Genomic DNA, 25,980 nt, shown 5'->3' on the forward strand with positions numbered 1-25,980 from the left:
CACTTGTCATCGCTCAGGATTTTTGCAGACCAGGCCAGCATGTTTCATGTGGATGCCCAGAAGCTGACCAACTGTGAGGTGTTCTGGCTGAGGTGACTTTCCTAGCAGTACAAAATCATGGCAAAGAAAAGGATGGGCTCAGTTCTGTAAAGTGGTGTTTGATTACCTTATCCATGGGTTTATTCTTAACTTTTTTCTTGTGACAGTCTTATGCAGTCTTAATTTACTGTGCTTTCTCAAATGTCTCTACCAGAGCAAGGACCATATTGCAGAAAGCCTCACTTAACCTCAATCTGCTGCTAGAACCCTCTCTTGAGCTTTAAATGTTATCACCCCTTTCTTAGAACAATATTTTCACTGCTCTTGCTTTTGACTAAATGTTTAACCAATAATTAAGCAGCTATATTGTATTGCTTATCATCATATAGACCGATGTAAGTTTTTCCAGAGTAAAGCTGGTGCAAAGCCAGTGGGGATCCTGGTAGGCAGAGGCTCCTAGGAATAGCCCTTTTACAAAAACCCCACAGTGTGCACCGCAGCTGTTGAACTGGATGCTAAATGGCCTACAAGGCTTTCTTGAAAACCTGCTCATCCTTTGTGTGAGCATGTTGAGGACCTAATACTCTGTAGGATTGCCTGCACCAGTCTAGACCTCTCTAGAGGTGTCCCCTTCTCTGCAAGGTGTCTCTAAGCCTGTCGCAGTGCCTGGCAATTTTCTTTTTCAGGCTGCTTCCAAGGGTTGATGGGCCTTGGATCACTGTGAAAATGTTGTGTCTCTTGCTCTTTGGGAGGGCATAACCCCTTTGGCTTGCTTTCCTGCCCACATGTAGTGCAGGGCTGTTGCTGGCTAGTTTGATCTATTGCACAGCTCGGGGAACTGAACTGAGGGGCACATTTTTTCTGCATTTCAAAGGGCAGGAGAAGTACAGTTAAAATTTCCTTATGCACTCCTTAATGACTGAGGAAGGGAAAACTCCAGCATTGTATTTGAGAAGCCTTGGGATTAAATTATGTCATTTAAGAACTCATTAGCCTGTCTTTCAAGTATATGCACTTTGGGGAATAATCATCTTTCTTCTCCTGCTTTGCCTTTGAGTTGCTCGCGTGTCATATCTCTCATGCCTAGGAACTGCAGCTCTATGGCACTTTGGATTGGATAAACCTCCTTAGCTTTGAAATGTTAAATCCTTCAATTAGTTTGAGTTGAAGACTAAAGGCCAAACGTTTCAAATGTGAGCACCTGAATTTGACAGGAGCTGCAGGCATTCATCACCTCTGAAAATCAAACCAATCATTTAGGTAGCTAAATTTGCACGCAGGTACCTTGCTTTTGCTAGCTCCATTTAATCACCAGGTCCTGTAGTATTACTCTGGATCATATGGTCCTTCCCTAGCCCTTTGCACTTCTGTTGTGTTTTCCTTCCAGGAAAAGCCTGGAATTTATGTTTACATTTTCATGTTATAACGTCCTCTTGACTCTCCCAGCAAGTTGCTCCCTAACCAAAGGATCCCTTGCACTCCTTGTGCTGGAAGCACCTATTAGGTTCAGCGGTCTAAAGCAAAAGTAGGCCCTAAAAAATTGCTTAGAAAGGTCTACATTAACTTACCAAAGACAAATACCAGGCTTCCATTTTTTGTATAAACTGTGACCTCTTTTTTTGTCATGAGCCACTATCCCTCAAAGCTGTGCTTTCTGGCTACCACAAGTGCATGTCTCTTGGTTGTGATGGTCAAAAAACCCCTGCCTTTCAAAACCTGCCACTTGAAATGTATTTAAGCACTATGAAAACTATTATCCTGCTCGTAAGTTTTGGCTTACTCCATACTTTTGAAGGGGGATAAGGGATCAAGTGAGGGTTGTATAATTTGGACACCTGCTTTTAACAGCCTATACACATGGAAGGAATTGATCTTTTTTAGCTAATTTTTCTGACTAAGGTAGCAAAACAAGTACGGAAAATGAGTAACACTGACTTGTGCCAATTTAGGTGTTTACTGATATAACTGCCCAAAGAAGTATATCCATGAGCAAAGAGAATTTTCAGAGATTTGCATTCATAAGATGAAAAGCTTCTGAAAGTATGTAACAACTCTGGGACTAAACTGCTTTTCCATTGCCATGATCTTCTGCTTCTCCTTATTGTGAATGCTGAAAGTCTGCTCTTCTTCCCCAGGGTCCTGATACAAAATTCATTGTCAGAACTGGAAAGGCAGAAAACTAGCAAAGACAAAACCCCAAACAAACAAAACTCTCAAACCCCCAAACAAGGAGAGGAGATCTCTTAATTATAGTTGTACCCTAAGCAGATGTTAACAAGTCTATTTAAACCTTTTTAGACTGTAATCTGCTGCTAGTCTCCTGTCCTCATCTAACTTGGTGTTTCCCTGATTCTGCTAATTCTGCTCTGATTAACATTTCAGAATACACAGGTTTTGTCAATCACCAATTCAGAAGCTGTTTTGGAATACCCCTTTGGGTGGCTGGGTTTTGTGAGCTACAGATTACAAAGGATGATTTCCCAGACTACTCCATTATATTTATTCTGGCTTTGTTTCAATATGAGAAATGATTCATGACATTGAAATACACCACATGGATGGACCTCACACAGCTGCATTGCCACTGTCTTTTTGGTCTCAGCTTTACGCATTATCCTGCTGCAATGTCAACACCAGCCCACTCCCAGTGTCATCCTTCCTCGGCAGGACAGGACCTGTTTCTCTGTGTGAACAACCTCTCTGCGGGGGTAAAGGAGACGTTTCTCTCTCCTGTATCTCCCCATCTCCTTTCACTTGTGGAGGGGGCAGGGATCTGGTTCTGTGCTTGGAGAGGTAGGAAACTGAGCATTTGCTTCCTCATAGGAATGACGGGGGGGGGGAAGAATTTCTTTATTTTCAAGTTGTGGACAAAATTTGGGGAAAACCCTTCCCTTAAAATGCCTGTTGAGTTGAAGATTTTGGTGTAACTGAATTCAGTGCAGTGTTTGTTTCTTTGTGGAGAAAGAGGGTCCTTTTTTTTTCCAGGCCAAGTTTTGTGCATTGCTTTAACAAAGAACAGGCATCTTCTTTCCTTGGTCTTTTGAATATGGACTGCTTTGTTTCTCATGCCGAAGAATATGGAATATTTCATTCCTTTCTTCTGCTGCTTATACTCTCCTTGTGCCAGTATAAAAGTCTTTTATGTCCCTTATAGTATCATGCAGTGCTTCACCCCACACCTCCTGCTAAGAGTCTTCATTGCTCATGGCAGTTCTCCTTGGAAATGATATTCTTATCACCTGATAAAACTTATTTTCCCAGAGTTATCAAGGCTTGTTTAATATATATTGGTCTTTGCTCCTTCTCTCCACTAGTACCAAGAAGATGTTTATTTGCTTGACTGAATTTGGTACAATATACAGGTAAATGTTCCTAGCAGCTAAGTTACCAAAGTAGGAGTCTGCATAGTGCTATTTTTAAGTTTAAGTTTGGCTTCATTTTACTTGTCTAGGATGAATGTCATGTGATGATACAAGATTTTGTGATAAACAGGCATGATAGGATTGATCGCAGTTTCTTTACATTTTTTTTATAGATTGAACTAGAAAATAATTCCCTGTGCAAAGGACCTTGACATGTCTTCAAAATAATCAATCTTAGAATTGCTTCTGAAGTGCCTAAACACCATTTGGAAAAGACATACAGGTAGAAGCTTTCATGAGAGCTTAACATAGATGAAACAGGGTTTTCGGAACTGATTGGTGATAGTACAGGTGGCTAATTTATCTGAAGCATACTGAATGTTGAAGTGCTTTGAAAATCTGACAAGAAGTGTCAATGTCACAGTAACTGCTAGTTGCAGAATGACTTCAGAAATTTGGCTTTAAATTTGGATGTTTGAAGATCTGGCCTAGAGAGCAACAGTTACCAAAGAAGCAAATAAACTTTTTTTGGACTTCTTTTCAGGTGACGTGCCTAAGGCAAAGCTCTTAAGTGAGCATTTCTGATGTCTGAATTTCTGATTTTGTTTTCAGAATATAACCTTGCTCTCTAATTGTCACTTTGCACACCCTAAGTTCCAAAATACAGGCTAGTTGACTTCATGTTGTTCAGTAAATTCTAATGTAGTAGGAATGTCAAGGGCATCCGCTCTCTGTGAGCATAGCTTTTACCTCAGGTTCCTCCACTGATTAAATTTTTAAGCTGAAATTCAGGTTTATTTTTATGTTTACAATCTGAACTACAATGTTTGTATTTATTGCGTTCTTATTCTACTGAGATGCGAAGAGACTGCCATGATATGATTCACACAACTAGGGTTCTGCTCACTTGACTATGTCAAAATAATAACAAAGATCAAGTTCATCCCTGATGCACCTCCTGGAAGTGAGGACCATTCTGCTGAGGAGTGAATATAGCTCATTAGCTGTATCCCTATGCAACTCCTGCTGCTGCTGCTTATTGAAAAGTCAGAACTTATGCATCCAGAATAGGATCCCAGGACTGTTACTCTTCACATTCTAGAAACCTGGCCTCATGTAAAAACCGCTCAGCTCTGATCCACAGTCTTGTGGGTGGTATTTTGGCATCTGACTATAAGGAAGCGCACTGAGTTTCTGATGCTGAAGAGAGTAACAAGTAGTCAGCACCTCTTTAAATTCAGGCCTTTGCTCCTGGTAGGCTGAAAGAAAACCAGACAGCAGACTGATCTGGGGAGCGTTCAGATTCTTGGAGATAACAGAAAGTCTGAGAGGAACTTTGGATCAAGTCCTGTCTTATCTGACCTGATTTGCTTATTCCTAGGCAGCACATATCACACTCTGAACATCCCTTGTTAGGAGTGCAGGCTACATTTCTGGAGCAGCAGCTTCACTCTGTACACTTTTTTTTTTTTTTTTTTTTTTTTCAGTCTGTAACTGGCCTGAAAGTTGGAGTGGCTAACTCTGCTAATTATATGAAACTCTTTAATATGATGCTGGAGGTGTTAAACAATTGTACCTGCATTAAATATGCTGTGCTTACGCAAATGTGGCACACAGATTGCAAGTTCTAAAATTTATCAGGCAGACTAATTATTTAAATGTGAGCTATAGGTTACATAAATAAATAGCTCTCCCTCAGTAAATGGCAAGGTGTCATGGTGTTAGCCACGTGGCTTGTAGCAGAGTAGAATTAATGTTAACACTTATATAGCTTGCCTTCTCTGATTAGTAATTCTTTCAATGTCGGTAGATGAGCTGAATTTATGAAAGTTTTGCCTGCCCTCTAGGTCTCTATTTTGTATTCCTTGTGCATTGCAGCCTGTTTTTGACTCTGGCAGCAATGTTGGATACTAAAACTACAAATAGCTCAGGCTCTGTGCTCAGCTTGTGGAAAGAGGCAGACCCAACCCAAACTGGGAGCTTCCCCTGGGGCAAGATCTCCACTCCCCCAGCTCCCCTAACCCAGTCTTCCAGCTACAGAAGCAGCCCATTTGCAGTTAGCAGTATGCATATCATAGAGCAATGACATCAAATTGCATATGCCAAGAGATCACTGTGGTAATGAATAAGGAATTAGCCAGGGTGAGCTCCTTGCATTTTGCTGTTATATGTATGCTGCAAGAAAGATGCATGTATGTTCACACAGAGGCACAAAGTAATAATATGCTACCTGCCATTTTTTAGGATTTTTTTGAGTGCAGAGTTATAAAAGCTCAGAAAATCCTATATGAGAAAAGCTGCTTTAGCTAGTCAGAGAGAGTTTCATTAAAGTTTCTTGCTCTTATTAGTTTTAAATTCACTTATGTCTGCTTCAGTTTCATTTCCGGAGGCACCTGCTCTGGTGGTTTTCTGGCAGCAATGCTGCAGAGGGTGGGGAGTGGTAAGTGACTGGTTGTACATTCCTCCTCGGTCTCCTAGAAGTGGCTTTTTTTTCCTCCAGTCACGCTAATTTACATGCAGCTTTCAAAATGAAACTTGAGCAGGCATCTTCCTCTCCTTCCCATCTGCCCCAATTCCCACTCCTCCTTTTCTGCTGCACCAGCCTAATTGCTTGATTTCATGAAAGTGAAAACCAGGTGAGTGTTTCACTTACTCCTCGCTTAAGGGGAATCTGTGGGCCTGATCCTGCAACCTTCAATGGCTGTTCCAGCAAACAGCAGAGAAGGTGCTCAGCACTCCATGGGATGTGCTCAGCCATTTGCAGACTCACAAGCCTGGGCACTACCGAACCCTCCTGCAGCACTGCATTGCAGGGAGGCTCCTGCCCATCCATTTCATGGTGGATTTAGGGGGAGGAACCTGGTTTCATGGCAGTCATTCAGCAGCAATGCCTGCGTTAGGCCCAGTGGAAGCAATTGGATCAACTCAGTTAGTGCGAGGGATTTAAAAAAGCCAGATGCTGTCTTAATGGACAAGCATAAGGCGAAGTCGCACACTTGGCCTTTTGGGGAAATTGAAAGCAGTTTAGTTCAGGTTCAGCTTGGAGGGTTAAGAAAGTAATTGTCTATTAGTCTCAAACCAGGCTGACAGTGCGCCCACACCGAGCTCGCAGATGCTCGGCGCCCGCCAGGCAGAGCCGTGCATTGACCTGCTGGCGACGCTGGGCACGTCCTGCCCCTGGCAGCCCTGCTCAGCCTGGCGGAGCTGCACAGGCAGCAGCCAGAGGTCACTGAGCCGCTTCCTCTGAGACCACCTCTCAGACTAGCACAAGCGGAGCACGTCTGTACAATGTGAGGTCTGTTCGGTCCAAAGCAGGCTCTACAGGGCTGCTGTTTGCTCCTCATCCTTGTAGCAATGGGCTGGAAGGTGAGCAGGGGCAGGATTCGGTCACCTTAGCAAGCTCTCGGCCAGCACTTCTGGAGAACGCATTGCACCACTTTTAGGCCAACCAGATATTTTCCCCAGCCCCGCGAGGAAGGGGAAAGAGGCAGGCAGGCTGTGAGCCTGAGTTATAGCTGGGCCTCCGCTCTGATCCGGGACAGCAGATCAGCATGTCGAGGCTGGCGATGACACTGCTGTAACCCTTCCCGGGTAACCCCTGCGTTCAGTGAAAACGGACAGTGCTTAGCTGGTCTTTTCTTAGCCCAAAGAAAGGGAACAGACACTAACAGTGACTTAAGCTCCTTCTGGTTTCATTTTATTCTGTTAACAGAGATGCTGGTGAACCATGAAAGCTGCTGTTAACGTCCAGTTTCAAACCCTGCATAAAGTTACACTGTTTAAAATTATTTAAATTCCTTCACTGCTAAGTATTTCCTGGAAGCACTTCTTTCTTCCTTCCTTTCTTTCTTTCTTTCTTTCTTTTTTTTTCTGAGCACTTTTTATATTGCCAAGGTGTTTAGCTGCAAGCTTGGAAGGCCATGCAAATAAGACCAAGCCAGCTGCACAGATCTTGCACACTTTAATTAAGTTGTAGGACTTCAAATGAATTTGGCTCCAGTTTCTTATGCTTCCATGCCCCGTATTCTGTTCCAGTGTGGATGTTAAATCGTGCAGAAATGGAGCGTGACCTAACTTCCATGTCAGTTGATCTGGCTGTAGCTGTTTTTGTGTAACTAATTTAAAAAGATTGATTGTTGGTTAATTACATTAATGAACTGAACCAACATGGGCACAGACCAGAGCTCAGCAGTCTCCTAAACAGTCATTAAGAATAGACATCTATCTTTTCACCTGCTTGTACAGCCTCCTGTTGGGTGGCAGAGTATGTTGAATTGCAGTTCTGAAGGTTAAACGACTTAGGGACATAATCACAAACTGTTCACCTCTGCTACCATTCTGCCCATATGGCCCTGCTAGTCACAGTCAAAGTCCATTTGGACAAACTGTCTGTTGAAAGGTCTCCAGGACAGCAAGTCTGGTGGTTTCAGCTGGGTTCCTGGCAAACACTAGTGAGCATTACAAATCCACCAAAGTTCCCTCGTTGAAAGGATTTTGTGGATTTAAACAATTTTGAAAGAACTCCTTTCCCAATTAGGGTAATTCATGCTTGTCAAGGTGAAAGTGTACTAAGCAGAACAGTTCACTCTTCACTCTAGCCAGCTCATGAATATGAAGAAAGATTGAATCAATAGTACATTTCTGTAATTAAATTGGTTAAGTTAAAATGATCGAGTTCTTGTTTTAGCAAACAGTCAATGGAAGATGCATTTCTGTGTGTTTATCAGTGTTGGCCTTGTAGCCATTCACTACTCTTAGGTGGCAGATGGGCAAATGTGGCATGCCATGCAAGGGCTTACAAAAGAAGTACTTTAAGAAGTTTAAAAAATGTTTCAGAAAGGGACATTGGTACCTTTTCGAATCTGGTTTCAAAACATTACACAGTGAATAAAGACAATGGAATGCATTTTATTTTATTTTGAAGTTTAAGGACATAGTATTGTATATCCCTTGCCTTTATTAGCACGTCTGCTTGACAAATCTCTTCAAATCATGAAGGACTTAACCTAAAGTTAGTAAGAGTGCTGCCACTGGCCTGAGCAGAAAGGGAATTGGAGCACGGCTGCATATTATGAAAAGTGGCAAGAAAAATCCTAGTTACTTGGGAAACCAAGGAGAAAAGTACTTTCGCGCTGGTAGCATGGGAGAAGATACTACCTTGTATAGGCTGTTGTCAAAATCTTCAAAAGTGACTTGTGTCAACGCTGACACTGTGGTATTCTGCAAGGCCTGATCCAGTAGCTGCTGAGACTGGGGAGTCGTTATGGGGATTTCAGTCACCTTTGGGTGATGTTGTAGGTGACCTATGAAGTCTGATTTTCAAGGAGGCCGTTTACTTCCACAAAACCATTTTGTGTCCCAGATTCAATGGTGTGTGTGGGAAGTAAGTCAAAGAAAAGTATGACCAGCAGTCATATAATCCATGCCCAAAACCTGCTTTCTGGATTCTCAGCTTCCTCACTGGATATGCCATAAAAATGGTTTGAGGTGACATGAGAGGAGACTTACTCCTGTGGTTTGCTTGGAAAATGGTCCTGTTTGTCACCATCCCAGAGACTTTGGTGGACTGTTAACGGGTGAACAGCTCAGCAGCTGCGTAAGGGTTTCCAGGCATTGCTTCATGATAGCTTAAAAATACTTCAGATGTGAGGTGAAGAAGCTGTGGAATGATACATATGCAAATGCAGTTAAATTATAGTTTTATTTAAGATCTTCTGTTTCAAGCTAATTGAAAGACAGAGGCCACTGCTGCAGGAGGAAAATGTGAAAAGAAAACTATACTGAAACATAAAAGTGTTTCTGATCAAGTAAAATTCTGTTTCTGTTGAATGTTTTATTTTGTTCCAGTCACATAAATTACCATCTTTGTAATACTAAAACTCCCACAATCAGCTTTTTATAATAGAAAATAATTTACATTTAAAAGGTTTAACTGAAGCAGCTAAACCTTAGTGATGAATGTGCACATTCGGCAATACAACAGGGAAACAGCCCATGTTTTGGAACCCATGCTGCTATATATAATTTTAATATTATAAATAACTAAATACAGTCTAGTGGGTGCTGTAGGTATGCAAAGAGATATTTGCCAGTTCTTGGGAAATGTATTCTTAAGGGTATAAAATGCCTTAGAACTGACACAGAGCCTTGGAAATCTCCCTTAGCACTGATAGATACTGTGATGGAAAGCACCGTGGCTTTCATGCATTTCATCCTCTGCAGAAAGTTATGAGTCTCAGTTACGTTACTGTCATCAGAAACCTTTTCTTTTGCCTTGTAGTACCATCACTCTTCCATCTTGTCGTGGGTTGACCCTGGCTGGATGCCCTGCAGGTGCCCCCCCAAGCCGCTCCATCACTCCCCTCCTCAGCTGGACAGGGGAGAGAAAACATGAGAAAAGGCTCATGGGTGGAGACAAGGACAGGGAGATCACTCAGCAATTACCATCATGGGCAAAACAGACTCAGCTTGGGGAAATCAGTATAATTTATTACCAATCAAATCACAGCAGGATAATGAGAACTAAAAAGCAAAACCTAAACACACCTTCCTCCCACCCCTCCCTTCTTCCTGGGCTTAACTTCACCCCCGGTTTTCTCTCCCTCCTCCTCCCCAGCGGCGCAGGGGTGCAGGGAACGGGGCTGGGGTCAGTCCATCACACTCTGTCTCTGCTGCTCCCCCCTCCTCAGGGACAGGGTCCTCACCCTCTGCCCCTGCTCCAGCGGGGGTCCCTCCGGCACAGCCGGCTCCAGCGGGGGTCCCCGCGGGGGCACAAGCCCTGCCACAACCCTGCTCCAGCGCGGGCTGCCCGCGGCTCACAGCCTCCTTCGGGCATCCCCCTGCTCCGGGGCCCTCCCGGGGCTGCAGGTGGGGATCTGCTCCCCCTGGACCTCCCTGGGCTGGGGGCACAGCCTGCCTCACCGTGGGCTTCACCACGGGCTGCCGGGGAATCTCTGCTCTGGCGCCTGGAGCCCCTCCTGCCTCCTCCTGCACTGGCCTTTGGTGCCTGCAGAGCTGTTGCTCTCACATATTCTCGCTGCTCTCGCCAGCCGCAATTGCTGTTGCGCAGGTTTTTTCCCCTCTTTTTTAGATACGTTATCTCAGAGGTGCTACCACTGTCGCTGATGGGCTCGGCCTTGGCCAGCAGCGGGTCCGTATTGGCTGTGCTGGCTCTGTCGGACATGGGGGAAGCTTCCAGCAGCTTCTCACAGAAGCCACGCACTGCCAAAACATTGCCATGCAAAGGCAATACACACCTTTAAGGAAAGAGGAGATAGGGCAGTATTTCAGTCCCGTAGGCACCTTTTCACCATCATAGAAGAAGTTGCAACAGTTGTCTAGAAAGGGAATAAGCACAAAAATTAGAGATAATGTGTTCCTTCTCAGAATAAGAGTAACTGGTATGTAAGGGTTGTCCTCCCCTGCCACATCCATTCCTGATTTATTGTCTCTTCTTATCCCCTACCCTCTGCTTTAAAGGGAGAGTGGGCCATTGCTGCTATAGTGCTCTTATTCCCTGTGAGTGGAGAAAAGATATATTTCAGTTTTATGCTCTCCTCAAATGTACTCAGACACATGGAAGAAATATCTTACAGGTGTTTGTATCATTGCAGATACTCCAGAGAATTGAAAACCCTCTGTATTCCAACAATAATCTTGCCCTCAACCTTAGTGTACTTTATATCTCAGCTGGGGTGCCGAGTCCTGCTATTATTGGAGTCAGGGAGAAAATGGGTGTAAGTTTCAGCAAAATGGGGATGAGACCCTGGGTGTCAATCGTGGGGCTGCAGGGCCGATGTTGTGGGATCAGCTGTACGCAACTTCATACACAGCAACACTCAACCCCCCCTGAGGGAGCTGGACCTTAACTGACGTCTACAAAATTTGCCTGGGGCATTGAATCCTTACTCTTATTAATATCAGAAAGTAAATTAGCGTTATATTGCCCCCCATATCAGACCTTTCAGAAGTCTCCCATCCTTTTCATTTAGACTGGGTCTCTGAGGAAAAAGAACTGTAATAACACACCGGTGTGATAATTAGTAAGCACATTCTACATAATTACAATGTTAGCATCTCGGGGGGAAATGAAAGCTTATGCTGTCCCTTTAACGGGACAATTTGATAATCCTCTTAGCATTTTCTCTTTTGGCTGATAATATTTCACAGAATTTTACTTTGTAAAATATTCCTGAAGGGAGGCTTAAGCAATAATGCACAGATTATGGAAATGACTCTCATTAAATATAGGGAGAAACTTCGGCAAAGCCATGAACTGCTTCGAAACATGTAACCCCCATTAGGAGCTTCATTTAAATGTTTATTCACAGAGCAGTAAATGTTTATTATAGAACATTTTATTGAAACATAAATTAAAGAACCCTAATTATACGTATCACAAGTGTTTAAACAATATGCGTTTATCAAGACTTAACTAAAGATCAGAGGTGAGGGGAAATGCAATTGTGCTTTCATTTGCATATCAGCAACACCAAACTTGCACAAAAACACCTGGGCAAAGTGACCCTGAGGGAAGGCAAAGGGGCAGGACCTCAAGGCAGGTGCTCTCCAGCTGTTCCTAAACCTGCACCACCTTCTCAAGCAGCTTTAGCAGCACCTTCGTTGGTTTGTGCATCAGCCTTCCCATCTGTAAAATGGAAGTGATACTTTATTCAGGGGTTTCCAGGGTGTCAGGTTGTTTTTGCAGTTCTTTGGTATTCAGGGGGTTGAAGATGTTGTACAGGTCTCTCGGTGTTCCATTTGTGGTGTTGCTGACATATAATCCAGGAAACATGGTATAGCAGTTTTCTCATCAGGGTCCTTGGCTGGAACAAGGTGTTGTTCTTCCTGTTGATTCACACAGAGTAATGGTTGATGCTCCTGCAGGTCTGCCTGTCCCATCCACTGTGGGTGCTAGACAGGGGATAGGCACTGAATAATGGCAGGTGAGAGGAGCTGGTGATGGTCCTTGGCCTGACCTTCCTACCACCGTGTGTGGACCCTTTATTCCTAGAGTTGTGGACCAGATTAGAAGTCAGGAAATATCAGTTCAAAAGCACCATCCCACCCTTATTTCCATTTAGTTTATTCATTTGTTGCCTTTTAGAGGATCCCATAGGAGATGTCCAAATTACATTTGGATCACTACTTCCAAAAACCAGGCTAATTACCCTCATTATCGTGCCAGTTTTCTTGGGTTTGGGGCTGGAGGGGGGGGGTGGGGGGGGTGGGAAGGGAGGCTTAGCAGTTCTTGCAAACGCTGAAGTTGCCTTCAGCTGTGGAAGTTATAACTGCGGATCTCAAGTGGGTTTAAAAATCTTCCTGCACATGTTTTCATTAGGTCTACATCCCTTTTCTAGCTCATCTACAGCTCATTTCTTTAAAACTTTATAACAGTTGACAGATGCATTATTTATTGAGGATGCTGAATCTGCACATTTCTCAATCTACATTTTTGAAGATGTACTCTGCTGTAAGCCCCCCCACCTGGTTTGGTTTCTGATATATTTGCAAATTCTCTCCATTCTGTTGCTTTCCAAAGTACGTGTCCTCTGTGCTGAGCAGGTACCTTGATACTCACTCTTCCAGAGACAAATCCATAAAGGTTGGTAGGGAGCATTGCAGAGCTTTCTTTTTTCCTTCTGAGGGTATGTGTACGGTGCAGGGCCATGCCAGGTGTACGCAAGTGTCTCCTGAAAGGGCCCTCATGTTCCAGCTTGGTACTGTGTGGTCAGCCTGTGTGGCCTCCTCTCCCAAGACTTGTTCCAGTTTCTTCTGTTTTCTCTCTTTGCACCCTCTTTCTGCACAATTTTTTTAGTTCGCAAAACTTCCACCACTATCTGTATCCCATTAGTAGCTCCTACCATTCCTGTTCTCTGGTGGCTCTTCTAGTCTATTCCCACCTGTTTCCTCTGCTGTTGGCCTAGGCTTTCTGAGACAGATGTGGATTTCCCTGTCCTTCCCTTCCAAAGCATCCCTCTGTCCCCCTGCACATACCGCTCTCCAGTCTGGCAGTCTGTGCCGCTCCTTTCCATCTGTATCGCTTCCTTGTGTTTCTCATGAAGGTAGAAAACCAAGCCTCAGTTTCGTGTTTTAATAAACTGGGGCCAAAGCAAAGGTGTTAAAGATGCATTAGTCTGTGCAGCCTTCGAACCTGTGGGTTCAGAGCCACCCCCACAAGCAGAATGCCAGAGCTGCCATCTGGGGAGGAGGCACCGAGTGTCTGCATCTGTACAGTCTCATGCATGAGGTTCTAGGGAAGCTGGAAAGGAAAATGCTGATTGCTGGAAATGAGGCATTTTTGTAGGAAAGGAATTGTTTCAAGTAGTTTCCTGTCATGTTTTAATATTTCACAAAAATTAGGTCTTTCAAAGCGGTCTCTGCTTCGTGTAAATAGTATTAATGCTGGAAATAATTTTAAAGGCTGTGAAAACAGAATATTTTAATTGACCAAAACTCTTCCTAGTGTTGGATAGGACGTAATTTAGTTTTTAATTTGTTTCTCCATCCCAACCTAATTCATGACTAGGAAAAACGTCAAGAACTCATAAGTACTCACTGAACAGAAATTGCTTTCCCATGAAGATGCCTTTGCCAGGGTCTGCAAGTCAAGGGCCCTAGAAATCAGCTTTCAGTGCCTAGAAAGAGCGATAGTACGAAGTGTGCTGGCGCCTGGGTAACGCCATGTATTTTCAGGGACGGCAGAGGGAGTGCTTTCTGTTAATGAGCTATGGATATACAGGCAGGGCTTTCCGTGGAATAATTTTGTATCAGGGATAATTGAGCAGTTAATCAAGAATAGCAAACAAGGGCTCCATGGAAGCCCAGTTTACAGAGAGGACAAAATTGCCCTATTTTTCATGTGGCTATCTCAGTATTATTGTTGATTTTCTTTATCACCCACTAACAGTCTTACTTGGAGAATGGTTATTAGTTTGGAATTTCTACAGTTAATCTGGTAGTTTAGAAGAAGCATTGCCACAGCCTCCTGTAAGAAGCCCGTGTCTCTATAATGGACAGGGGACTGTGCAGCAAGCAAGGTCTTATCTGCGAACCACGATCCTTTTTCCCAGTGAACTGGCTGATGGGGGTCTCCTGGCCAGCAAGTCTTGCTGCCTGCAGCCACTAATGCCCTTCCTACCATTCCTCCTGCCTAAACACAACAGTGGAAGGGACGTTGGGGTTTACTCTTCCTGGCCCTGACGTCCCTCTGTGCCCCACATCACAGCCTCTCCTGATCTTGCTGCACCATGAGACCATGGAAGCTCATAACTGCAAAGCTTTGTCTCTGTAAAAAGAATGAAAAGTAATGAGGGCAAGGACTGAGCTGCTGAAAGGCACCTGGTTTTGCTGTATGAAGGCACATCTCGACCATATACTGCTTTTGCAGGTGTGGTGGGAACAGCTCTTCCTCTACCGACTTTCTGGCAGCCCCCTGTCCTCAAGGTTGCGTGACGCGTTGCCAGTTTTTATGTATTCATCTTATAGCAACATTTATTGCTAATAGACCCTGAGTGCATGCTGAGGAACTCTTGTACAGGCTATTATCTCCCTTTCTGTGGGAAGCTGAGCTTTGTTGCTCTGCTAACCAGCACAGCAGCTGAGCGAACACAACATAATGTTCATGAATTATTGCGGGCAACGTCCATGTCCTCCCCAGTGGTGTGTGGCAGGGTCATCTGCTCTTCACTATTCTGATCTACCCAGGAAATCTCTTTCAGTGTCTATTTTTGCCTAGTATTTTTACTTTACATCCAGTGCAGTGGTGACACATTGGTTATTCAACCATAATTCAGTATATAAAACCAGCTGTAACTAGGAACATTGCTTTCTGCATGGCCTTGAGTGCTGAAGCAAAACTCACCTGACCAGAATGGCTGTTTTTGCAACAAAACAGGCTCCAAGTTTTTTGACTGAGACTTTTGTGAGCATTTTGCAGCCCTGGTTCACTGGAAATCAACTTCAGCCATATAATCCCACAAATGCCTGTGCTGCTGCCAGATTTCAGCAGCAGACGGATGAGCGTGCTGCAGAGTGCCCAGCAGCAGCCCCATGCTCCCAGTCATGCTGGGAATGCCACAGGGCTCCAGGGGAGGATCCTCTGGCTGCAGTGGGAGGTCAGAGACATCACTCTGGCTCTGGCTTATGATTTCCCCATGGCACTATAGATTTGTTCCTTGCAGTACATTTTCTAACTATTCTTGCCATTCTGGATGTCTTGAAAAAACTTATCTTAAAAGTGATTTTGCATCACTTTATAATTGTCACCATTGGGTGTTTCTCAAACTGCAATTTCATTTGTAATGTGGTAGCCACTGTGAAAACAGAGGAAGCTGCAGTCCCAGCCCTGGAAAACTCTCAGGCTAATAATTTTAACTTTGAAAGTCCTATAAAATTGAGCTCCCACAGCCTCCTTTCAGCTACTGCTGCCCCAGACCCTCCTTGGCAAGAAATCTTGTCCCCAGTATCAGAAGCAACTGGTGGGGCTCAGGCATCTTTGACCCACATGATGTCCCCTAGCTGAGGGCATACTGCTGTGTCCTCATGTTGTTGTACCCAGTGTGCCCACCTCCTCCAGTTGCATGCAGCTTTCTCCATCAGTGTCTGACAAGAGAAGGGAAAGGTAGCTAACACTCTCAGCAAGGCAAGCGTGTGCCTGCATTATTTTCTACCCTGATGCAGGTGACATTGATTGGTCCATTAATGTAAATGTCTCGGCTGTTGTATGTTGCTTTTCTTGCTTATTAATCAAAATAATGCAAAATGAGGGGAAAGCAATTTTTTAGGAAAAAAATGAAATACTATCAACTGTGATTGAATACAGCCTGCTGGAATGTGATGGGGCTGTCTGCCACCCACCAGACTTGAGGATACCCTCAATAACTGGAGAAAAAAGTTGAAATGCTTTATTTTGACAGTTTGTATACACAATGTTTGGATTTTTTTGTCTCCGAGCAGTGTTTTGAGGGAGGATTTGCCTAAATCTGTTTGTTTGGTTAAAAAAAACAATGCAGCCAAATGTTTTGTTTGCATCAACTGACACATTTCAGTCAACTGCAAATGTCTTTTTTTGGACGTGCAGGTTTTTGTTTTGCCTGGAAAACAAACTGGAAGGAAGCAACTGTAATTTGCAGGTACCTTGAGGTTATTTCTGCTACCACTAGTTGGGGAGACCTCCCTGTAGCCTATGCAGCGGACACAAAGCACAGACATATACATAATATCCAGGATGTGAATACTCCCACTGAACCAATTCACAGGCTGGAAATCGAGCTGGTGCTTAAGTGCCTTGGTGGATTGAGGCTTTAGCAATAACAAATAGCACTAAGGAGCAAAAATGATCAATTAAAGAACTCCTAATAAATCAAAGTATCAGCCTCCCTGAGCTGGGAAGGCCAGAAGCTGAAAGGCAGATTAGAGAAGGTGTGAAATCCTCTTGTTCAGTGTTTCTTTCTCTGTGATAGCCGCTGCTCTGTGCTGCTTGTATTTCCCTGCTTTCTTGGTAAAGCTGAAGAGATGGAAACTGCTTGAGACTCTATTGCTGATCCCATTTGTTTCTGTTACATAAACAATAGGGAGAATCCAGATATATATTTATGCTGCGTGCACAGAAATATTTTTTTTTAAAAAAATTTGGAATGTCTGGCAAAAATTACTGTCTTTTAAACTGATTGTAGTTACCTCAACCCTTGGAAATACTAATTTGTTTTCTAATACAGTTGACGGATTTTGCTATGCAGCCTGGTGTTGTGTAGGAACATAATGCATGTAGTAAAGGTGACTAACCCCTGGGAATGTCCTCACTGATGCCAAGTGGCCCATATGCTGTCATAAACACTTTTTCTTCTTTTATTCATGCTGATCGCAAGAGCCCATTTTGGGTAGAAGATCACATTAGGCTCATTCATTACCTGCTGTGCTGGTCTGTGCATCTGCAGTGCAGCATCTCTGCACTGAGCTTTGGACTACGTCCCTGCGTGCTTTCTGATATTCCAAATTGTCTGTCATGGGTATACTGATCTTCTGTTATGTGCATCCTGGAACATTCTGCCACAGAGATAAAAAATACTTTAAAGGTGCCTGAACATTTAGGGGGTATGGTTGTTGATAGCTGGTATTAGGTTGTATATACATGTATCATCAGGAGAAATTCCTGAAAATTGATATTTGTAGCAAAACTCTCACTCCTAGCAGTAGAAGAGAAAAAAACTGACTGGCGGATTAATCCCTATTTTCATGAGTAGATTTAAAATCTAACAAGAACCACAAGTGTGACACACTAGCAAAATTTTACAGTACCACTGCAAACTTTAATCTTCACTTTTATTTTACTTGAAAGTCTTTGTTCAAAAACAAAATTTCAGGCCCTGGGCTACTGAAGACCATCTTTAAACTTGCCTTGCGATTTTGAGCAATACATCATGAGAGCAGTGATGTTCAGATGATACATTGCACTAATACATCACAAGAGCACTTTCGCTCTCATGATATATTAGTATAATACACTATCAGAACACTATCACTGATGTATTACTCAAAAACACAGTTTTTGACCCTCAAGAATCATCCTCATCTCTAGGCTGAATACACTGAAGGCTGTGGATAATGATAAGAATAAGCAATCGCATATTCAGTTTCTCTAGGGTAAAGTGAGAAAAAAAAAGTGGTATTCGGAATATTTCATTAACTGAAACATCCTTGTGATTTCATTTTATTCACTGAGCAAATGTTTTTATGGATTGAAGCTAACACAATATAGGTGTGTTTGAATTTTCTTACAAATAGCCTAAGAAAACCTTTTTTGATTTTGGATTTCATTATAGACTTGAGCCGTGTTTTGAGAGTGTTTCAATGAGGTGCATGAATTTCAGCTGATTTCTACCTCATCAAATTGAGTCAGGTGCAAGCTATCTAAATTTTATGTGAGGCATTTGGTGCTGTTTCTGATGCAGTGGGTTTTTTTAAAGGATTTAAGCCCCATCTAAAAAGATCTGGAGATGCATGAATGTGATCTGTCACTCAGATCATTTGCTGCCTCTCCTCAATGAGGTGCTGTGGTTTTTTTCCTGAAGAATTACTTCTCAGTTGTGGTGTGGATTTTTTTCATCAAAAGAGAGTGAAAGAGAAAGGGAAAATGATAAAGGAGTGCTTTGCAATGTAATCTGAATTTACTGTAGAAAAGCAGATAGATGAGTGTTTGTTTAATTTCCTAGTAGAGTTTGAGTCTTGAGAATCTTGAATTACCCTTCCTATGTCGTATCAAGAGACAGTCATAGTCTCTTAAGAGAAAAAAAATATAGTAACAACACAACATCAAGTTGGCAAGGTGGCAAGTAATATATTTGCTTTCTTGTCCATATTTTTGTGTCTTTTCTGTCATCATTTGTGACAAAAATACATTGCACCTCCTAGCCTCCCATACTGGGTAGCTCAAAGCTGCTTGTGCAGCTTATAGTCCTTAGCTCTTCTACCCCCCAAGCAATGGCCCTGCCATCAGGAGAGTGACACTTACGCTTCAGCCTCTGCAAAACTGGGCTCATAATTCTTGTGCCTCACAGGTTTGGTACCATTTGATACACTGCAGCCCATGTCCCTGCAGGCGCGTGCCCCCAGCACACACCTCATGTCACCGGGGTCTTCAGTCTGTTGCGTTCAGGCTATGAGCTCCTCGAGGAAAAGCAAACCATTAAAATCTTTTTAATCTTGCAAAAGACATTGTATTAGCCATGCTGTACAGCCCAGTGAGTGTCTTCTTCTGACAGCCCTCCTACCTGCGTGGTCTCCGCTGTATACCATTGGTTCCTCTGTCCCCCGGCCCGTGCAGCACAGCACTGAGCCCGGGGCTGCCTACACAAGCCCTCTGCTCACACCTGCTACAGCCAGGTCCTGTACCAGCACCTTCTTATTCTTGTCAGTTCAGAGGTACATTGTCATTTCAAAGCTGAGGCTAAATACGTTCCTGAATGACAACTATGAATAATTTCACAGAGTCCCTAAACTTCCAGGCATTTCACTCTGAAGCTCATATAATACAGCAGAGCTGCTCTCTCATGTTTTTCCTTTTATATTCTCTGAAGACTTGAGATACCGTTATGGAACAGGTTAATGTATTTTTCTCTGAAAATAATGCTGTGGGAGCCTGTGCATGGTTACTTGTGTGTGTTGAGAATAATGCTGACAATCCAGAAAAGAAAGTCATGAGCTTGATTATCACCATTATTTTGTTTCATGTTGACAGCATGTTCATGTCCACGTGCTTCCAAGGAGGGCTGGAGACTTCAGCAGGAATGACGATGTCTACGAGGAGGTAAGGGCTGCACACCATTTCTTGTTCAGAGTTAGTTTTGCTGTTAGAAGATCAGCTTAATGATACCAGCCCTGCCTTGAATGGAGGTAGGTAATGGGATCTCTGCATCTTCCTTGGTTGCAAAGACCCTGTGATAGCACCAAGACCTATACCGGGATTTCCTTGTGAGCTCTGAGTCAGGCTGTGGTCACACAGGGTCCCAAGGGAGGATGCAGTCTACATCTTTGGTACTTCAATCTGTCACCTCACAAAAAGTGAGGTGACATTTCTACCAATAGTTGTGTTCTCCTATTTTGAAGGCGTGGAGAAAATCGGTGACCATGCAGTTAGCCTGGCATGCAGAGAGCATGTCCTACCCCAGCTGCTGGCTGGGGTGCCAAGCCTTCCTTCCAACAAGGGAAAACACAGGCGGCTCATTACAACTCAATCACAAATTGCCTTCTGGTCTGCTTTCTGTAGGGTTCTGCTCAGGCTCAGGACAAATCACACTGTAGCCTCAAAGATGAAAATTAAAGAGCAACTATGCATATAGATGTAATATATGCATGTGTGCAGATTGTACGGCAGAGCTGGAGACATAAGCTGTTCCAGTGTGACTGAATTCCTGGCTTTTGTTTAAATGAACAATTATACTGGCATTAACAAAAAGTTTTCCCTAGCTTGACAGCTGTCACAATGAGTTAATGGAAAAATTTTGCTGTTGTTAGATTTACTGATGATACTTAGTAGGTTTGGTAGGATCCTCTATCTCAAATATGACACGTCCTTCTCTTTCTGAAAGTAATTAATATAAACTTGTTCATTGCTACAGCATTACCATCTGCTTGAAGGAGAATTAATGACATTTTCTGCTTTTGTATTTTTTCCTTTGTAATATGTATCCCATGTAATCACATGATGAGAACTCCCCACTCACAAAAAAAACTGTAGTGTATTTTAAAGTTTTCTAATGACTTAAATATGCAAAAGCTGTGGAAAAAAAGTTTATTATTGACCAGTTGCATGAAGCACAGAGAATGAGAACCCCACTACTAAGGGTAAAACCTTGTAATGACACTGCTGAGCAAGAAGATTGAATGAAAACATATGATGGCCATTTTATATGCTGCTGTAGATAAAAGCAGTTAAGTGAGGCACCTTGGAATTAACACCGAAAGGGCTGTCGAGCACTGGAACAGGCTGCCCAGGCAGGTGGTGGAGTCACCACCCCTTGGAGGCATTTAAAAGATACATAGATGTGGACGTTGTTTAGTGGTGGGCTTGGCAGTGCTGGGTTAATGGTTGGACTCTATGATCTTAAAGGTCTTTTCCAACCTAAATGTTTCTATAATTCTGTAATTTTTTTCCTTTTCAAATGTGTTAAGTGATTTTAATTGCTGCACCAATCCATGAACTCTGTTTCCATTTTTGTCATACTTACAATTCCATTTTCTTCTTTTGTAATGCATTTATTTTTCCCTTGTTATACATTAAGTATAAACAGGCGAAACTGTTAATGAACTAGATTATACATTTACTGTTGTTAAGGGCAAAAAGGTGACAAATTGGTGAAAAACATTTTTAACTTGTTATTTTTGGTTATAGTCGTTGTAGATGTTGCTTTTAGCAGACATAGGAAGCAAAAAACAGACACAGATGTGACAATGTATCTTTTAGCAGAATGTAGAGCCTCAGAGTCTAACTAGTTATTCTTGAATATCACTGAGCTAACTTACGCTTTTGCACAGACTGTAGCTGAACAAAAATTTCATTCTTTTAGGATGCCAGGGAAAAAAACCACATTTGATGCTATAAAAAGTTTGATGCAAAGTTCTATCACTGGTGGGATTGGAGGATGGAGGGGATTAAGCAGTATGCTGTCATAAGTGGATAAACCTGTTTTGAAATACATGAAATGGGCAAATTATTGAAAATACAGCTGACTTTGGGAATCATTTGGAGCTTATGTCAGTAAGGCAAAAATCTTTTGATATAATACATCTCTGTGTTGTACCAACAAAACATATCCCTTTGTCAGGAAGATCTTTAAAAAGATTTAGGGATATGTAGATCATGGTGGGGCAACAGGCTGAAAATCTACAAGGGATGGAGCACCACTGAGTGAAGTGTAGGTGCTGGAGAGAGCTTTAAATCCGTTAACAATGAAATTTGTACATTTGTACCTGGGACAAATCAAAACCTGTTTGTTAAGCAATGCTTCATTTCCATATATTTGACTGATAAATAGAGTTGTAATTTAGGCAGCAAACATCAGCTTCCAAAATCATACCAACACCCTTTTCCTTGTAGTATGTGACATGGAGGCTGATCATCCTCCCTTGAACAGGCTAAATTCTGCATATTACGGTGCCTGGTTTAACTACCACAGCTAAAGGCTTTACAGCTATTGGGCACAATTTTCACAGATTCTGGATCGCAGCTCTGGTTCAACGTATCTATCGCAAACCCCTATCTCTCTGTAAATGCCTTTGAGCTCTCCAAGCTTGGCAGTTGTCATCTGTATATGCTCAGCAGATTGCTGACAAATCCCATTGCTCTGTGAGTGTTTGACAGCAAAAGGAGTGCCCAGCTGTTGAGATATCAGTCCTCTTAGGAGACTTTCAGAGTTGAGACAGCTAGAAAGTACTTGCAGTCTCTTACAGTGTGCTTTATTTCTCCCATTTGGTTTGGGAGTGACCGCTCATCTGACTGAATAGAGAAAAAAGTGTATCAGGTTGATCCCTGCTTAGTCTGTTTGCTGGGCTTTGGTATCTTCAGGCTTTTGGCTATGAAGCTCTGACACAGCCTCATCTAAAGCAACTTCTAAGTGTAAAGAGTATATTTAAAGGTAACTTATATCTTTAGCACTTGTATTTTAATAAGGTTGCTGATGGATACTAATGTCTGCTGGTTTCTGGATATATATTTAGAACTTCAATACTGGAACATTAATTGCAGAAGGGATAAAAGAGTGGCTGACGCCTCTTTCACAGCACCTTCTTTAAGGCAGTTCGTGGTAGAATATGTTTCTGTACCTCAGTGCATATGAAAGAAGTCACTGTGTGATTTTTCTGAGTTACAGAGAGAATGACTAATAATGAGAAAAAAATCCGCAGTGAATGTTTTAGATTTATTTCCTCTGCATCTTTGTGGGACTATTTCTTGGGAGGGTATTTCCCAGGAATGGTTAGCTATCCACCCTCAGGGCTCACTCTAGTAGAAAGCTAAAGGTATAGTTTTTCAGTTCTTACATTTTTCTGCAATTATTTGAAGCCTAATCCTGCAAGTGTGAACATGTCAGAGTTAAATTGGTCTTACAGGTTTTGTTATAGGTTCAGGTCCTTCACGTTTTACTATTGCTGGATTACTTTTCTCATCTACATCTTGAGTAGTTCTTGTTCATTGATCCACTTTATTTCTTGGACAGCCAAAACTATAGCAGCCAAATATTAGGAAAACTTCTCATTAGAATATCTCCTTATTCCTCTATGTTTTCTGTTCAGTTTGAAATAGATTAAAATTTTTACATTTGTTAATCAAGGCACTTAAATACCTTCCTATCAAGGAGTTGCCTGCTTTGAATTAGATGAGTTTCTTGCTATCATAAGGCCATGTCAGGGCAACTGATAGTAATTTGGTATGAATGAACATCCTTACTGTAGAATGGCACCCTGTATTGTTACAGTCAGCACAAGTACTGCAGAGTTGTTGGAGGTCATCGTGTCCAAGGCATTCAAGAACATTATCCTGAAATGTCTCAGCAGTTTCATACGCTCTGCCATCTGTGGGCAGTCCTCATTCAGTGTGTGAAAAGTCCATAGCACAGCCTGTCCCTGGTCTCCACTGAGTGGTTAGCCATTACTGCAATATATATAAAATTCATCATCCTTTAGGTTGGCAGGTAATAGCCGTACTGGGCCAGAGAGTATGGGGCTTTCTCAGAAAGGAAGACTGAATCAAAAGCCCGCGATACCGCTGTTATGAGTACTGACCTCAATAATTTAAATTTGAGGTTGACAGACTCGGACGGGTAAGGGCAGCCTGGCCTCTCAGTGAAACCCTGTGCATCCCTGGCATGCAGGGATGTGTTTTGTGGTGCACGCCTCTGTTCCTCCATGAATTCTGTTTCACTTGGTGGTTGCATCCTGCTGTAACACAGGCAGCTGCAATAGTGGTGCTCGTCCAGGGCTGTGCATGCAGGGCAAAGAGTGCTTTGCTTTCATGCCCACCTCATTTCCTCGCCTGTCTTAGTTCCCAATGTAGACTGAAGAGCACTGAAAATACTGCAAAAGGGCAGAGTGTGAACAAGAGAGGTTAACCCAAGCATCTGTGTCTCCATCCCCTGGCTGCCTGCCAGACCTATATCATTGGCCTCTTGTAATGAGTCTGGGTGAAACTTCCTAACGTGAATTCTTCAGTAACTGAAAGATTTTGTAAAACGCAGAAGCCAGCAAAAGAATTTGCTTCATGCTGTCCTCCTTCCCCTCTGGCATTCAGGCAAGCAGCAAGAGAGTCACTTAGGGAAAGATATTTTGACTTAGTGATCTCATTCAACATATTATGTTAAATCACTTCAGCAAGAATACCTATTAGTAATCATTTCAAATTCCAGGGGGGATGAAGGAGGCACTCTGGCATGTGACTCAAGTAGCCTGCTGGGCTGCTTCTTCAGGCTGGCAAAACAGGGGAATGATGGCGAATTCACAAGTTTAGTTAAACAAGCCTGAAGTTTAATTCTCCGTGAGTGGCTTTGACTGTGACATGCCTTCACTCCAACCTACAGACAGAGTCGCGCAGGCTGCTGTGCACAGTGCCTGGTGGAGGGCTTGAAACGTGCACAGCTGCACTGAACTGTTTGGGCTGCTTCTTACTTAAAGATAAGGTATATAGTGAAAAGATAAATAAGCCCTAATCCAGGTCCTGCGAGACAAAATGGAAAGATGCCCAACAGCTTCTGTGAGCATTGGATTGAACTATTCATGAAAATTAATGGCATGCAGAGCTAATAGGCTGTTCCTTGGCCTCGGAATTATATTGCACCTTCTGGGAACATATTGTAGCCTGCTGGTAGATCAGTCTGCTGCATCTGAACTCCCTTGGGGCCAGACTCGGCTTTCTTTGCATCCTGCATGGATAAACCCATGGAAAGGAAGGGAAGCAGCACAGAATCTAAACTGTTGTGCTTTTTTTTTTTTTTTTTTTTTTAAAAAAAAAAGCTCTTTTTTTTCCCAGTTACAAGTTTATTTCCTTATCTTCTTCTGATGCAGCAGCAAGTAAATCCTTCACAGTAGGCTGTGGATTTTATCCTGGTGGATTTTCTCCTGGTCTTGCCAATGTTGCTCTTTCTGACTGAGAGCATCAGAGGAGGTTCTGCCAGCCAAGGAGCATAAGCCTTTCCCAGCTGCTTCATGAGTCTTGTGATATTATAGCGACTCCAGCAGGGCAAGTCAGATTAACTGTGCATGAATATTTCCAGTGGAGAGTATTGCGGTAGAAGCTAGAACTGTCCAAATAATTATGTTTTGGATTTGGGAGCTGAACAGACAAAAAGTCATTCTGAGTTGACCTGAAAGGTTTTTTTGCCCCCCATCAAATGAATTTCCTTTTTGAGTTAAACAGGATTATTTGTTTTCTGGACCATGATATTTTATCTGATTATGATTTGAAAGCCCCTGGAGACTGCTAGCATGCCCTGCAAGCTTCTTGCATGTGCCCAACCTACATAAGGCAAAACTGACAAATTTGTCACCAGCAGGAATACTGGGAGACATCCTATCATCACATGTATCTCCCTAGATGGAAACCGTACTGTTCGTGGTACTTTCTCCCTTTTCCAACCCTGTGAGGCATTTCTTGATACCTGAAATCTCTGACACATTCCTGTATGCTGCATACATTGCTGCACTTACTTTAAGATAGCCGGATATCATAATCAGATCTGATTAAGAGCCATTTCATTCACTGATATCTTCCATCAGATCAAAAGAGTTGGAATCAGCTCAAGTATAGGAGCAAATCAAAGTGGTTAGAAGGGTTCCCATTAAGGCAGCTATCCCTCATGGTCACACACATGCCCTTTACACCTAGACTTTGTCTGGAAGGTAAGGTACATTTGGCATTTAGCATACCGTTGTGTAAACTTATTGCCCTTCTGCCCACCTGCCTCTCTGCATTCTGTCACTGCTCTTGCTGCTTCTTACCCTTTCCTGCCTCAAGGTTTCTACAATTGTTTTCCTCATAGGTAAAAAAGACTTGCTTCCAAAAATCATTTACACTTAGTCTATAATATAGCAG

At 42.8% G+C, this 25,980-nt stretch overlaps 1 protein-coding gene across 3 annotated transcripts in view; it reads left to right on the top strand.

Moving 5' to 3' along the window:
* FHIT (fragile histidine triad diadenosine triphosphatase) overlaps window positions 1-25,980 on the top strand; it is a 614,495-nt gene that overhangs the window by 505,280 nt on the left and 83,235 nt on the right. For all 3 annotated transcript variants that reach the window (XM_056336274.1, XM_056336273.1, XM_056336275.1), the window contains one exon: window positions 19,639-19,707. In XM_056336274.1, coding sequence (XP_056192249.1) covers window positions 19,639-19,707 — 69 coding nt within the window. The remainder of the gene's footprint in view (window positions 1-19,638; window positions 19,708-25,980) is intronic.

Source organism: Falco biarmicus, chromosome 4, assembly GCF_023638135.1.
Source record: "Falco biarmicus isolate bFalBia1 chromosome 4, bFalBia1.pri, whole genome shotgun sequence".
Taxonomy (NCBI): Eukaryota; Metazoa; Chordata; class Aves; order Falconiformes; family Falconidae; genus Falco; species Falco biarmicus.